General features: G+C 46.1%; 3 protein-coding genes across 3 annotated transcripts; all 3 read right to left on the bottom strand.

Annotated features, from left to right (window-relative positions):
- Positions 1 to 264: 264 nt before the first annotated feature.
- Positions 265 to 6,023, bottom strand: tmem88bl (transmembrane protein 88b-like). Its single transcript, XM_084464144.1, has 3 exons — positions 5,863 to 6,023; positions 4,649 to 4,946; positions 265 to 1,135 (listed from the first exon to the last, which is right to left on the bottom strand). The coding sequence occupies exons 2-3, from the start codon at positions 4,943 to 4,945 to the stop codon at positions 908 to 910; spliced, it is 525 nt and encodes a 174-aa protein (XP_084320270.1). The 5' UTR covers position 4,946; positions 5,863 to 6,023; the 3' UTR covers positions 265 to 907.
- A 2,303-nt stretch (positions 6,024 to 8,326) lies between these two features.
- Positions 8,327 to 12,046, bottom strand: nbl1 (NBL1, DAN family BMP antagonist). The gene is made up of 4 exons (XM_084464106.1): positions 11,699 to 12,046; positions 10,646 to 10,826; positions 10,087 to 10,198; positions 8,327 to 8,690 (listed from the first exon to the last, which is right to left on the bottom strand). The coding sequence occupies exons 2-4, from the start codon at positions 10,816 to 10,818 to the stop codon at positions 8,409 to 8,411; spliced, it is 567 nt and encodes a 188-aa protein (XP_084320232.1). The 5' UTR covers positions 10,819 to 10,826; positions 11,699 to 12,046; the 3' UTR covers positions 8,327 to 8,408.
- A 1,682-nt stretch (positions 12,047 to 13,728) lies between these two features.
- On the bottom strand, positions 13,729 to 16,083 carry LOC311338655 (MICOS complex subunit Mic10-like). Its single transcript, XM_084463939.1, has 4 exons — positions 16,015 to 16,083; positions 14,332 to 14,379; positions 14,027 to 14,136; positions 13,729 to 13,921 (listed from the first exon to the last, which is right to left on the bottom strand). Exons 1-4 carry the CDS (start codon positions 16,073 to 16,075, stop codon positions 13,910 to 13,912), a joined length of 231 nt encoding a protein of 76 aa, XP_084320065.1. The 5' UTR covers positions 16,076 to 16,083; the 3' UTR covers positions 13,729 to 13,909.
- Between the last annotated feature and the right edge of the window lie 476 nt (positions 16,084 to 16,559).

The raw sequence follows: 16,559 nt of genomic DNA, 5'->3' as shown, positions 1-16,559 counted from the left end.
CAATTGTCCTTTGGCTCAGACACACGAGTTCAACTTGGTACTTACAATGTAATCAGACATCAGCGAGCGGATTGAGGCTGGTTAAGGAATGTACCACGCAATAACCACACTGAATAAAAGCATTTTATTAAAAAGTGACATTTTAGTATGCATAAAAAACGTATGCATAATAATAAATAACATTTAAATAGATAACATTTTATTTAATTTAAGAATGAAGTACATACATGAATAGAGACGAAAACAAACATCTGTCTGATTCACTTTACATATCATTTTACAAATATGCTGAAATATACATTGAATATGAATTTTCTCCCGTGTCAGGAATGATTGTGGTTCATGGCACAATGCTTAATTCAATAACTATTGTAAGCAAATAGGGGATCATCATTCTGCCATTAAATATATACGCAGGCCAATCTACATGAAATATGCCACATGTATTAAACCAACAGGGAATACAACAACCCAAATTTCTTCCATAATAACCAAAGAATAACTTAACATCTAAAACATTCAACAATCGATTTGTGAGACTATGTTGTAAGAACCTCTGAAAATGCTCCTCTGAGTTTAATCCTCCAATCATGTAATCGGAACAATGCATTTCGCTCTATATCGGAAACCAAACAACATCACACAGTCTATATATTTAGTTCTTGACATCATCACACTGGGCTGAACAATATCAAAATCCAGAATAAACAAACATGACACTTGTAGACTAACGGACACTCACGTTGTTTAGTTGTAATTATTCTCCATCAACAGACAAACGGGGGCCAGGATACACATAACATACCGGCCTCGACAAACAGGGGGGCCCCGTGTGTGTGTGCAGCAGGACCTCCATCACACCTCTACAAACAGGGGGGCCCCGTGTGTGTGTGCAGCAGGACCTCCATCACACCCAGGCGTTGAGGCTGCCCGCCCAGTCCAGGATGCTGCCCCGGTACCAGGCCCGCGTGACGGGCTGCAGGAGGGGCAGGACTCGCAACCGACGCAGCAGGCCGCAGAAGATGGCCGCCGCCACCACCACCAGGGGGGACATCATGACGAAGCCCAGGATGATGAGTGCCGAGGAACTGTTATCGTCTAGGTAACGGCAGAGGGCGGCCCTGGAGTCCAGGACCTGGGAGGCGAGATGGAGGTTAGGGTGTTACAGCTGTGGCGCATGCGGACATGTGTTGTGTGTTTTTCTTCCTCCTGATTACCCATTCCAGCCTCTTATTGACAAACCGTGATTGGGTTAGAAGAAGCCTGCTGTGTGTCAGCCAAGTGTGTCCACGTGTGTCAGTCGTGGGTGTGCGTGTGTGTGTGTGTGTGTGTGTGTGTGTGTGTGTGTGTGTGCGTGCTTTAAGTCCCTGGGTGAGATTGTGGGCTGTTTGAGAGTCTGTGGGCTGTGACAGAGTCTCTCCCAGCCGCACTCTACAGATAAGCACAGCTCAGAGCTGTCAATAACCGGGGGGGAAGTAAATGAGATTGTCGAGAGTGATCGGCAAGAGATTGGAGAGAGAGAGAGAGAGAGAAAGACAAATTGAGAGACAAAGAGAGAGAGAGACAGAGGGAGAGAGAGAGAGAGAAAGACAAATTGAGAGACAAAGAGAGAGAGAGACAGAGGGAGAGAGAGAGAGAGAACGACAAATTGAGAGACAAAGAGAGAGACAGAGAGAGAGAGAGAAAGACAAATTAAGAGACAAAGAGAGGGAGAGACAGAGGGAGAGAGAGAAAGACAAATTGAGAGACAAAGAGAGAGAAAGAGGGGGAGAGTGAGAGAAAGACAAATTGAGGGACAAGGAGAGACAGGGGGAGACGGAAAGAAAGGGATAGAGACAGAAGGAAATAGAAAGAGAGACAGATAGACAGAGTTTGAGAAAGAGGAATAAAACAATGAAATAGACGGGGGGAGGGAGAGTCACACTGATAAAGCACAATAGAAACATCACCACAGCAGCTTAGACACCTCCTGTCGCAAGCACTCACTGTTGTGCTGCACAATTGATGTGCAGTCACAGACACATGCAAATGTGTGAAAGGAACAAACTCATCATCTGGTTCTGTCACCCTCTTTCACGTGGTTCCTGTCTAGGATTGAGTATTTTTGGATACGGTGGCTTCTATAAAGGCAGTTTCACTCTGAAGTGTCCTATTGTGATCTTTCGAGAGGAATTTGGACACCCACACGCATAACCTTATTTGACACATGCATGCATCCACACGCAAGCACGCAAACACACACAGACACACACACACACACACACACACACACACACACACACACCCTGTGCATGCAAACCATGCTTTGGCCCGTTTGAACTTGAACATGGCAGTAGGCCTGGGCACATCTGATCCTGAGTGGGTTAAGACATAACCATTGTGAGCCCTTATCTCGTCCTGGCCCTGTGCTCCATCTGTTTGTGAACCATCAAACCACAGATCATGTGGAGAGGGATCCGCCGCACGGACTCCCACTCTGCCTGCCTCCTGCCTTGATTGCACAGGTTTGAATACAGTGGTTCCCATCTCTTTCTGGCACGTCACCTCGTTTCTGGCTCTCAACATTTGTTTTGTGACCCAACGTTGACTTTTGTGCAATTAGCCTCCACACCAATTAGTTTTGACTCAATTCACATATCGTTAGCCTCAGAGCATGATTTCCTAAGTCATATTTTGGCCAAATTGTGATATCAAACCTAACTTTCGCTGCTGATTCCCTGTGCCTCATTGGCTGTATCTGAAGCCAATCAGCGTGCTTTTTACTCACTAATCACTATCTGCCTAAGTCATCTATTTGACTCTTTTTTGCATTTTTGAGGCTCAATAAAAGATGAAGCTTAAAATATGACTTAGGCAATTATGCTATGAAGCTAAGGATATTGAATAACGATGACCAATCACAAGCACAGTGAATCAGCAGCGTTAGGAGAGTAGAGTTAGGTGAGACATCACAATGAACATAATCGCATCGTTCTTCTACACTACTACACTACACTATCGGTAATAGTTTGCTCATGGCTCTGAATCATGAGGGAGTCTACAGGACGTATACGTTTTCTGTAGCTGACGTCAGCAATCTCTTGCGACCCCATATGTATATCAGGGGACCCAAGGTGGGATCCCGAACCTTAGGTTCGGAACCAATGTTGTCATGAGATGGATTTTCATGTTGTTCATGTCATGGCAATCTCCAACTCAATGGACATTTATCGAAAGGGAATCAAATTCGGTGGGCAGGTCAGAAGAGATTCTGAAATGCAATCATCCAGTCAGCCAAAGCCTCATGCCTGGCATACCCCCAAGGAGAAGAGATCACAATGAAATATAACGGCTGAACCATTAAACACAATAAATCCAAGGCCAACACTTAATAAAACATTTTAATGGCAAAATCCATCACTGATCCTGGCAAGACAGTACTGCGGTTGTGTTCAGGGTCAGCTAGCTGTTTTACTTGGTTTCTATTTAGGATGGAGCGCATTTAAAACAGTCGCACAGTGGCCCTCGACTTATTCAAGAACTAGTGTGTGAACTTGTCTCAATAAGCGATGTATCACAATTAATATCAAAGCCTGCTCCAGCCTCAGCTGACTCCTGGGGGGTTGCAGGAGAGCGGGATGAGTCCAGAGGTAAACAGTCCGCTACGTGGACTGTTTCACGCCCCAGCTTAGTGCCGTACTCGTGGGACAGAGTTGAGTTTACTTACTGTAATAAAAACGGTCCAGCTGTAATTCACATCCATGGACAGCAGGCGGTTTGTAGCTTGGTGTTTTTATACTGATTCAGGTGGGAGGCGATGGCAGTGTTGCAGCACTAAGAGTAACCATGTCAACGCCTCTCACCGTTTCAAGTGCTTTGGCCAGACAAACACCTCTACCTGAAATAGACGATTGCGCAGTCTCTGCTTTTCCTCTCCCTGTGTAGACTTATGATGTTTTAATGCATTTGATTGTAGCTTACAAACAACATTATGGCGACCGTCACGTTTGAGTTTGCCCAGTCAGTTTAGCAAATCTACGGCGTCAGACCGCCAGCCACCGCCAACAGGCTCAAGACCTGCCTCTGCTGACATCACAAAAAAAAAGATGGGGCATCCGTGGCCTACTGGTTAAAGAGTTGGACCGGTAACCGGAGGGTGGCCGGTTCGAATCCCGACCGGCAGGCAAAAATATGGATGGGGGGAGTGGTTGTGCAACACTCTCCTACGTCCTCATCCACGGATGAGGTGCCCTTGTGCAAGGCACCTGAAACCCCCACCTGCTCCCCGGGCGCTGCACTGCGGCTGCCCACTGCTCTGGGTGTTCACCGGCTCCCAGATGGGTCAAAAGCAGAGAAAGAATTTCCCCCAAAAAGGGATAAATAAAGGATAACTTAACAAGTGGGCGTGTCCACCTAGATGTGCGCCGGACAGATCTAGGTCCACCAGCCTGCCCAGTGGCCTGTAGCAAAAACGTTGCTCCTCTATCCGTCATACATCTAGGTGGACAGGTCCGCTTGTGATGATTTTTTCAAAGCGGCTCGTGACGGCTCTCTATCACACTGTGTTTTATTATTACCACTGTGGGTGGTCATAAAACGTCACCTTTAAGAATCGGCTGCTCACAAATAAAGCCGGCGGTGTGACAGCACGCGGGCTCCTCCTCCTTACCCTGGAGTGGCACAGGAAGCCGGCGTAGAGCAGCAGCAAGGCGGGCAGCAGCACCAGGGAGAAGACGGCGGCCAGCAGCACGGCGCTGAGCAGGACCAGCCCCAGGTTCCACAGCACCAGGCCGGCCCCGCAGGCCAGGCAGCCCAGCCGGCCCCTGCGGCTGCCCCACGCGCTGCCCGCCGTGTGGGCCAGCTGTGGGGGGAACAGCTTCACCTCCTCCCCGAGCCAGAACTCCTCCTCCTTGTCCTCCTCGCCTGCCGAGCCCGCTTCCCCCAGGTCCACGTCCATGCCACACATCCTGGAGAGGAGGGTGGGGGGGGTGGTGGAGGGGGGGGGGGGGGGGGGGGGGTGAGGAGGAGTGGGGGGGGTGGGGGGGGGGGGGGCAAACAGAAGTAAATGTATCCAGCCTGTATGTAGGCCTACTGTGTGTCCAAATGAAAGCAAAGTCGTTCCAGAGAGAATGTATTATTAAACAGTCTTTAATCGTATTTTCTTGCTGGCAATTGTTCTTTGTCATTAAAATGTGTCCCATTTCTACAATTAATTTAATTGCGACACTGCGTGCGTCCATATTTTAACCCACACACACGCACAGACGCACACAGGCGCACACACACACACACACACACACACACACACACACACACACACACACACACACGCGCGCGCGCGCGCACACACACGCACGCACGCGCACACACACACGCACGCACACGCGGGCGCGCACACACACAAATAGATACAAACATACACACACACACACACACACACACACACACACACACACGCACATACACACACCTCATCAGTCTTCCTTTCGATTTTAATGATCAATCGATCAGGGTTCAGCCATCCAGAAGCAGCATCAAGCTTGTATAATTAAATGTATATTCAATCAGAGTAACCCTCTTCTGTCAATTAACACATAACGGCCAGCTGCCCCGTGCAATAGGCGCTTTCAACAATAATTTACAACATGTTAACCGCACAGTGTCTGGAATAAACATGGAGAGGAGGTCATTAGCAGTTATACTGGGAATCCATCCAGTTATATTTTATTAGGCTAAACAGAGGTTTTGTATGTATTGTATCCACTTCTTGGAAACGCGTCAGAATAAAATAGCACCCGTTAAAGACCTATGTTAAATGACAAATAAAGCGGGACAAAAGCGTCAAAATAAACAGATTTCATGAATTACGAACTACTCCCATACCTTGCAATAGAGCGTTTTCTTTCTCTGGTGCTTTTTTATTTGTTGACTTCTGAGAGTGCAGAAAATAGTGTTCTTTCCTCCTTTTCTGGGAGAGTTGGGTCAATGTTTCATTCAACAAACGCGGGAAAGATCATCAGCGTCCGCCTTGCTTCACTATTCAGAGTGGCGTGCCGGTGCGACGGTGCTTTCTCCGTGAGGACGGTTCCATAGTGGCGGCGGAGCCCGCGGGCACTCATCAGCGCGCGACTATTGCGCGCGCGCACTGCACGCTAAAAAAAATATAAAACAATTAATATGCGCGAGGATTATAGCCTACTCTACTGACTCGCGTCTAACATATCTGAAGAAGCACTTTAGTTCGAAATATATTTGAATAGCTATAGCCTATCGTCTCTAGTTCATCAATGGATTTGCGTTGCCCTTTACTCAGCATGTATTTTCTCATTAACCGAGCGGTCATTTAGGGAGGCTAGTGGTGTTTTCTTTCTGTCCCATGATATGCCCTCCGACTTGCTGATTGGCCGGTAGTCCGCCCGAACCCATGGCTCCAAAGAATGAAATTGATACGAGTGCCTATGCGATTTATTTTATTATTGTCCCAGCAATCATTTCCTCGACCTGCGTCGAAGCGACCAAGTCCAGTAGACGTCGAGTCGTGACTTAATTTCGACATGAAAACATAATCATTAGAGGAATGGTGATTTCAAGGAAGACTTATTTTAGAGTGGTGTAACCGAATAAACACTCCCAGCAAACATTTATGCATTCAACAAGTCTAAAATACGCCGGGTCAACGTGACTTTATTTCGATCATTTGCCGACATGAAAACACATTAATTGTATTATTGAAAAGTGTTATTATTCCAAACGCAATATGCTATCATGTAGGCTATATGGCCAATGTGAGTGTAATCTGTGTGTGTGTGTGTGTGTGTGTGTGTGTGTGTGTGCGTGTGCATGTGCGCGCGCGCGCGCGCGCGCGTGTGTGTGTGTGTGTGTGTGTGTGTGTGTGTGTGTGTGCGCGCGCGCGTGTTTTTGGGTGTATAATAATCGGGGGTCGGTGGGTGCATATTATTATTATGTCTGTATCAAAACAAGGACAGAACTCGTTGTGTTTTAAAGAGCCATGAGGACTCAAGCGGTGAAGGTAAGACAGTCACAACCTATAAACTGGAAACTATGAAGCCTTATACTGACCTCTAACGGAACCGAGGTGAACTTATAACATAACACTAACAGCAGTCGCCTCGGGTGTTGATGACCACGTCGCGCGTTACACAGGCCCAAAGGATCTATTGATGTGGATTTTCTTTAACAGATCTGTTCAGTCTGCCAACATGGGTGAGCCTTTTACTTCCATTAGATCTGAATAGGGAAAAATACAATTTAAAACATCTGTTTTGTCCCCTCTTGATATTGTCCGCCTCTCCCCACGGGCCGCAGATGCTCATGTTGTCTCATGCACTTAGCTCAATTCATTAATTTGGTTGCCATGGCGATTTGTCCTAGCGATTAGCCCTTATGTGAAATTGTAGGTCAACCACGCAGAGCTTTGACCAACTTGGTATCTGTTAACCCCTTGGGATGAACATTGCAGGAACAAAAGTAGGTTGCAGAAACTGTTCAGAGTTTAGGATTAGCTTTTAGCGCAGAAAGGTCCCATTTGGTCAATGATTTGAGCCGTTGATTTCATATTGACTTTATGTTTTCAGCAAGTAAATAAGATAGAATGAATTGTAATGTAAAATATACTCATTTGTTTATTCGAAACAAACAAACTAAATTGCCTTTTAAAAGTTTTCATTCAGTATGACTTGCAAAAAAAAAAAATCACTATATCAATAGATTTTATTAAAGCAGGTTAAAACAAGCTGACAAAAAGACCCAAACTGGTAAAATAATTGTTTAGAAAACGTTCCCACAATTAACTTAACAGGAAATGTAGTAAACACATGAACATACAGGCTGATAGCTCGTGAATCTTCACACACACAGACATACACACACCATTAAAATGATGCCAAAGAATAACGGGTCGTCTGGTGTGGGTCCTTTATGTTTATAGCCTATACATTTTATTTGACACACAGAGGAATGTATTTTGAAGCACAACGTGGCGCGGTGAGCCTTTAAAATAAAAGTAAAGTTGTATTTTCAAAGTGCCTTTGCAATAGGGTGGTATAGAGGAGGACACGTTAGGGAGGGGAGGGGTCGACCGACGAGAGACTTAAAGGTGACACATTACACCACCAGGTGCGAGTGTGATTAGACCGTTACAAGCCGTTTTAAAAATCTGCCTCTTTCTGACATCACAAGTGGGCGTGTCCACCCAGATAGAGGAGCAACGTTGGCTACAGTCCACTGGGCAGGCTGGCAGACTGATCCGTCCGGCACACATCTGGGTGGACACGCCCACTTGTGACGTCAGAAGAGGCCGATTTTCCAAACGGCTTGTAACGGCTAATCACTCTCACGCCCCCCGGTGGTGTAATGTGTCACCTTTCCAGTCTCAAGAGGTGAGGAGGCACTGAACCACGCGGGAGCTCCTATCCGCCGTCCGAGGTGTGCGGCAGTGTGTGATGACGCTCTCTCTGGGAGTGGATGTGCTTGGTGTGGGCGTCGGTGAGAGGGTGGGGGAGGGCCTGGACTCCGCTCAGTGTCTCGGAGAGGGACGGCGTCTCCTGGGCTCCCTCGGCAGGGTAGAGCTGCATCACCGCCCCCTCCTGGCCGCCGTCCTTACTGCAGGACTGGCAGCTGCAGCGAAAGATCCTCTCCACCAGCTTGTCCACGTGAGGCGTCTCTTCGCTGCCCGGACACTCCAGCGTCACCTAACCATGTTTACAAACACGGCGCGCACACATACACACACGCACACACACACACACACAGACAGACACACACACACACACACACACACACACACACACAGACACACAGACAGACACGCACACAGAGTGATGCATGCACGTGCACACACACACACACACACACACACGCACGCACACATGCATGCATGCACGTGCACACACACACACACACACACACAAACACATGTATGCACCCACACACACACACACACACACACACACACACACACACACACACACGCACACACACAAACAAACATGAAGCATGGGTGAGTTTACGCAGTCCTGCGGATCCTCTCTTCAAAACGTGTTTGTCAACACAGTAAACAAAGCTCTCGTAGCCGGAGTGCAGATAAACCACGTCTAGCGCCATAAACGATCCCCGGGCCGCGGGCTTTTTTCCCCTTAATCGATCACTCGGGATCCATTAGGCTCACGAGCGCTGAGCAAAGGCATGCGCCAGCGCCGTCGCCCCGGTCCCGAGTCAGCCCGGGTCGTCCCGTCCAACGCTGAACAGAAACAACCCTGCAAAAAAAAAACCCATGTCAGAAACGATGACCTTCTCCCACATCCAGTTCCAATTAAAAAAGAGAACTACGTGTACTCGGGCCCCGCCGTCTCCTGACAGGGAGGTCACGGCGAAAGAACAGCTGTACACATGCCATAACAGCTGTACGCGCTTCCCCCCCCCCCCTTTCCATGACGACCCGCTGTGATCTCACCTGCGCTTTCACCTTCCCCGCCCCCTACCTGGCAGCCCTCCAGACTGCTGCGCACAAAGCCCCCGCACAAAGACCCGCCGTGTCACAGGACTCTTTCGGGGGCCCCGCCGGCTACAGGGGGAACAATGAGCTGGGGCCCTGAATGCGAGGAGCAGCTCCCCAGACGCCTAGGGAACCACAGACCAGAGTCTGTGTAGCGCTGCCGACCCAACATGTAAGCCCCCTTTGCTAGCTTTGTTGCGGCGCTAGGTGAGTGATTGTGTGCGCCTCGGTGGGTGTTATTTGAAAAGGTCCCACGCTGTGTTTTGAGACGGCTCACAATTAAGTCAACTATTTTGGTTTGGCCGCAGCCATCTTCGTCCGGCGCGCTTCAATCCCTTTCCAGAAAAAAAAAAAAAAAGGTCTGCTTACATTGTAGACCGCGGAGAAAAAAAAAAAAAAAAAAAAAGTATCCCCATTGTGCACCCACCTCCCAAAGGTCAGATTACCCATGACGCTTTGCGGGAAGCCGTTTGAACGTACTACTTATTTGGGCATGCCATTCGTAGGGCTCCACATAGACATCCACAGAACAGAGCCTCCCACACCGGGTGCGTGTGGCGGGTGTTTGGTGTCCAAAGTGTGAGCAGACTTACCACCTCCCACTGGGTCTGGGCGGGCATGCAGGAGTCACAGTGGACCAGAGACTCGGTGGACTGTGGAAATGTGTTGGGCACGCTGTAGCTGAAGCACTGCCCCAGACACGCTCTGCAAAGGGGGGGGGGGGGGGACACACACAGTGCTGAACATACAAACACACTTATACTGAATATACCGACTCGGTATGGGCTTACTTATAGTAGACGCACTCAATGCGCACTCAAATACACAGACACTTATACTGACACTGGATATACTTGTAGTTGATATACTGATTTCACTTATACTGACTGGCCCGAGACTGTCAGCATAATTTCAGACGAATGAAAACACTGACACTCAATATAGTTGAGTTATATACTTATTCGGAATTTACTGACACTAACACTGGAATATTTGCTTTTTTTCTTTCAACCTTTAAAAATATACTGCAGCGGGAATAAAAGTAGCACGTGCTGTACAGAATTACCCATGTCAATACAATATAATTCATACTACAGTCCATAGGCTAATGTACACCAAATAAGAACATATTTCATGTATCTTCCTTCTGACCTGTTCTGGATAGACCGCGGCTGACATCCTGTGTGCCCGACTATCTGTGTGATGTTCTTGGCCTCGCACCAAGCACTCTTGTCGGGGAACAGAGCCAGACGGTTGATGTGCGCTGGCGGTGCCGCCGAGTACAGCGCAAGTAGTGCGCAGCAAATCAGAATCCTGTGCCACATGACTGCGCCTAAAGGTGCACACACAATACACATTTGCACACCCAATACTCATGTATGTTGCTATAGCGTAATTGAAGACAAGCACGCGCGCGCGCACACGCACGTACACGCACACACACGTAGAAGGGTGACACATTTGTTGTTGTCCGTTGCTCGGATGTGTTGCAATTTCATTGGTATTTTATGAATAAATTAATATAAATGAATACATTTTATAAGACGACCAATGTTTTTCGCATCTAGGCGTATAAGAAAATAATTAATTATAGTGGGTTTTATGTGACAGGGCATAGATCATGGATGTAATCTTCATGTCCAAATTGCAAAACTGGACTGTTTAAACTGTCCCAAACGCCAATAAGGGGGAAGAGAGAGTAGGCCTATTCTCAGCGACACCACCTGACTCTAATAAACAACCAACGTTAAACGTTGTCCTTTCCAAATGCCTTCGACTCACGCCATTTATTATGGAGAAAATAGCTTTCTCCTGGCTTATAAAACCAGTGGGTCACCCACGTCGTCCTATTTACAGGATGTTTGGAAGTTCCGTTTTCACACCATTCCAGTTAACTCAAGAAGTAAACTAGTTGAGAAAAACAAAAACAAAATTATTTTAGAAATGATATGCAACGACGCAACGAGCAGCAGCGGCAAAAACGTGCCGTGCGGTTTTTTTAAGGTGTATTTGGAAATGTCAATCCCATTTATTCACAATATAGGTGGTGCGGAAAGTGGACTAACAGCTCCAACTCCTAAAGACAATCAGTGAAACGATTTTTTCACCAGAAAGCAGAGAGGGAAATTAAGCAACATAATGATGTAATCTGGTCCAGGCTCTCCTAGTTGACCTTAAGTCGTCGAGTTAAACTTTCTGACTCACCCGCAGAAGACCCGTCGAACACGTCCGCCGATTGACCACCGCACAGTATCCCGCAGAGAGCCCTCGCCAAGGATTAAAGACGTCTAGCAAAAGGATCAACGAGATCTAGGCAGGTAAAGGGGTCGCTAATGAATTTTCAGCGTGCATGGAAGACCAGGACTAATCCAAATCACGCCAACAGACGAACTCCTTATCATCCGCGCGTTAAGAAGAAAAAGATGATGGAGAAGGATGGAGAGATAAGATTATGTCCCGTCTCCGAAGTCCATCCACTCAGCCCAGTTCCTCCCCTTTGTTCACTTTCCGTGCGGTTCTTCAATTCCCCCAAAAACTTCACTGCCAGTTAAACGCTGCACTTTCTTCTCCCCGAGTCCCCCTTAGCTGTGCGTCGAGCCTTGAGAGGTTCATTTGGGCAGGGTTTAGGCGCGGTGAAGTCTGTAGACAGGGATCACGCTGTGCCGTTGTTGGACGAAAAGAAAACGGGGAGGGAAAGATTTAGTTTGGCAGGTTTCAGAAGTTTCCCCACGCAGGAGTGAAAGTTGACCCTTTCTGCATCAGGTCATGATAAGTCATCATTGGAAGGCAACGATCACTTTGAGAGTCGCAGTAAGACGTTTTTCAGACATGAGTAGCCTCAATATTATTTTACAGTTGTCTTTTTTTTCTTTTTCTTGTTTTCTTGTTCATTTTAAAGCGGAACCTCTCAATAGCCGTCTGGACTCTAGACATGTTCCAACTTAAGGGATCTTAGAGGTCAAGCTCCAAAGTCTGTTCAGAGGAAATAACCCCAACATTAGACCTGTTACAATTGAATGCTAAATTGTGCCCTATATCAACTCTAGACTGAATACAGAGGGCTATTCCACCAGTTTTCTTTATGCTTTTAAACTAATTATTTGACCATCTTTTAACTAATTTCAAAACTTTGACATAATTAAACTAACTCACTGGCCATAAATGACCTCATGAACAATTCTAACCCCTGACAACATATTCCAATCTAACTAGTATATGGTACTCTTTCAATTACACGTTGAGCAACACACAGTTGGCAAAGTGCATGCAGCTCATTATCAAATATCAAAAGCACACCCCCAGCATGTTTGAATCCCGTAGGCCTACCTGCTTCCACACCGCTGACCTCGCTCGACATCGACCGGCTCCAGTGGCTGAAGGGAACGGGGAGGATGACAGACACAAGGCCATGTAACATCGCCTCCCTTGATCTGGAAGCGTATTACGTTCACTCTTTTTTCACCGACGTGCGCTACAGAACACAGTACTCACCTGTTAGCAATAAGACCCGAGCTCCAGTCCAGAAATGGCATTCCTTTGCATTCCACGAATTCTGTTGCACCAGGGGGGGCTGGACAAACGTGGGCGTGCATGAGGCACACACACAAATAAACTGACTAAAGCGGGGCCCCGAAAACACATAAGTGATCAATCACAGTCTTGACTCTTGACAGTGTTGCCAAAAAGGTACTCAGGCCAATAAATACAGTCAATGTACCAGGTCTTCTGATACGTGGAGACATAACACCTCCGATTTCATTACAAAACCCGTAAATCTCCCAGCTTTATTTCCTGAGCTGATAATGCTTGGCCTCATAAGAGTGAACCAAATGGCACCCTGGCAGTCATGTTATCTTCCATAGCTCTTGTACACATGTGTTTCCATGATCCCAAACAGCCTGAGAGGCTGGTAGTAGTTGCCACCAAAATGTGAAATCATTCAGTCAAGTCAATAGCAAATCGACCAACGCTTAGTCCATTATTCTGCAGAATCGTTCCTGTAGTTTCTGCTGGCTTCCAGCGCTGCAGACGAGAAATCTGTCTTCCATTCCAAAACAGCAGGAGACCCCGTCCTCACGACTCATTAACACAAAAAATTACCTCCAATATCCAGAGCCCATTGCACACACACACACACACACACACACACACACACACACACACACACACACACACACACACACACACACACACACACACACACACACACACACACACACACACACACACACACAAGCAGTTCATCATTCTTTAATTAAATATACAACCACTGCCATTTCATAAACATACATAAGAACATCAAGGGCCGGTACCATTTACACACAGAAATCTGCAGCAAAATGTGAAAGAAACTTGTTGACGAGATACATGGCAGGGCCAAGGGAACGGTCACAGCATGGCTACCCTGCCCGTCCCTCACTGCTGGTCCTGGAACACAAACAGAGACAAATACATAACGTGCCCCGTCCCTTTCACATTGGTGTAATGCTTTAATAAGTTCAACGTTGTTGAGCGTCTACAAAGTGAGCTAACCTTAACCATGTGGCCGTGCAGCAGATGGGGCAATCTTCTGTCATGTTGGCAGTTGGAGTACGCCATTCCAAAGCCCAGGCCTGCACCCAGTGAAGCAGGCCATGTGCGTCCTGGCAAAGAGGAGTTATCATTGCTTAGATTTGTTGAACACACATACACACAAAACACGCCACTGCTGTCATTAGCTCTGATCTGTGGACAAGGGCAAGAAAGTTAAACAAAAGAAAACCCACTATGCTGCAGACGGGGCTTATATTGTACAGTATATAGGGACAAACAGAGATGGTCCCATCGCTCAGACTTACGCTTGAAGACGAGGAATGAGAAGGCCATGCCCACGCCGAGGCCAGTGACTACAAAAGAGCAAGGTAGAAGAAAGTGTTAATAGCGTCGTCGGCTTACACACAGACAATGGAGTGCTGTACCTCTGGAACAGTCTTCCCCGCCGCTGGGGAAACGTAACACAACACCCCTCCTGGCACAAAGAGAACTCCATTACAATGAGACATGTGAATCCATACATGTGTGTGTGTGTGTATGTGTCAGTGTTGAGTGTCTGTGTGTGTGAGAACACAGGCAAGGGTGTTATTAAAGTCATCCAATGGGGGTGGAGATGGAACCGGGATTAAGAGGCGCTCCATTGATTGACACAAGGAGACAAAAAGGGAAAATGGTAAGAGATGTAAAAAGGTGAGACTGTCGTCTACATAACATAATAAAAACATACACCCGAGTCTGGCTGTGTTTGACCGACAAAGGCCGGGAGCTCCTCCCTCAGACATGAGGCGAAGTTTGGAGGAGGAGGTGGAATGTGCTGGTGTGCAGTGTCACCTTTATGCTGCTGGCCGGCACACCCAGCCCCGAGCCGCCCGGCACAGAAGCACATAAAAACAATTCTTTGAGCGCCTCCGACTCTCTTAATTGGATTCAGCGAGCTATGCAGCATGACTGATTTGCCTCAGTCAGAACGCTGTGACCGCTCTGTATTAAACAATTGGCCAACGCGGCCCAGTAGGAACAATGAAGAGCAAGCCATTCCAGATATTAAATCATTGAAGGCTTCGCTATCAGTTATACACACCGTTCCAACTTCTGCTTAAATCCAGAGCTTTTCCTCTTGGTTACTTAATGTCTCTTCGACCCCCTCACACAAGAATAAATGCCAAATATGAGATACGATAGAGCCTTTTCAAATAAAGCATGTAGATAAAATGTTGACCTGGAGTAAATTATGAGTCCATGGTTATTTTTTAGGTAAACGGTATCTTGGGTACATAGACGCATTTTTTGATTACATCATAAACAATGAATATGGTGTGTGATATCGTGTAATAGTTTTGGGGTTGTGTCCAGTGGATCAAACATGATGCTCTACAGGCCTACTTAATCGTAGAGAAGTGTGGCGCCCTCTATTGAATCATACCATCCACCCACAGATCACTCTACAATTTAAATACATTTATCAGGTGAGATATTAAACAGGAATCCCCCTGTGTTGTTGGGAATCGCGTGTTAATGTCATGTCCTTTTACGCATAAATGTAATGTTTTTTTACGACTAATTGATAGACGTGAACAACCTTAGTTTGTAGTTTTAAAACACAAACATGTCATATTATAGCGTCATTTCATAACACATGTTTTGCATTTGAACTTCAATATAGTCAAAATACCCTCAAACTAGAAGACACCCTGCGGCAGGTAATCCTTGTCTGTGCGATGCGTTGTGTAAAATACATTAAAACAGAAGTGCCCCTTCAAATATTCTTTAATATTCTATAATATTAACCATCGTTCTTCAAGACTGTCACTCGGATTTGAACGTCCTATTTGAGCGTGGTAGGTCATTGCCTGAATCCTCAGTTTCACTGGCATGCAAAATAAACGGGTTCGTAGCGGAAATGTAAACATCATAATTCGCCCCCAGTGTGTCTCATACGATTTATTGTGCAGAATATGCCAATGCATATGGTGGAATGACATAAATACCGGTTTTCACGGCGGTATCAGCAAGACACCGGTCCCACTTTACTCCAGCCGCATCTGCCATGTTTTTAAGTAGTCAGGAAATGCTTCTTCACATCGCGATATGTGAGGGAAGTCATGTGACCTCGTCTTCAGTCTAATTAGTTTGTCACGTTATATGGTTCATAATCGTCAAATTCCTTGCTCACGATATAGTTTAAAGAAAATAAATTAACATATGTCAAGCAGCCGTAGGCCTATTCCACAATATATAGTTTTATATACAAATAATGTTCATAGATTTTAAAGGACAAATCTGTAAATAAACTTAAACCGTTTATTATTTCTTCTTCATATATGTGCAATGAAAATATAATGAAATTGTAAACTCCATGGATTTTATGTCATTTAATTTATTTCAGAATTATTCGTTTTTTATTATACAGATATGACAGATATATATTTATTATTATTATTATTATTATCATTTATGTATATATTTGCACATACATATATATATATGTATTTATATATATATAAAGATATCAAAATTATTTTTTGTTATACCC

Source organism: Micromesistius poutassou, assembly GCF_964030765.1.
Source record: "Micromesistius poutassou genome assembly, chromosome: 2".
Lineage (NCBI taxonomy): Eukaryota > Metazoa > Chordata > Actinopteri > Gadiformes > Gadidae > Micromesistius > Micromesistius poutassou.
Note: the sequence above shows the minus strand (reverse complement) of the source record. Positions and strands in the feature narration are given on the sequence as shown.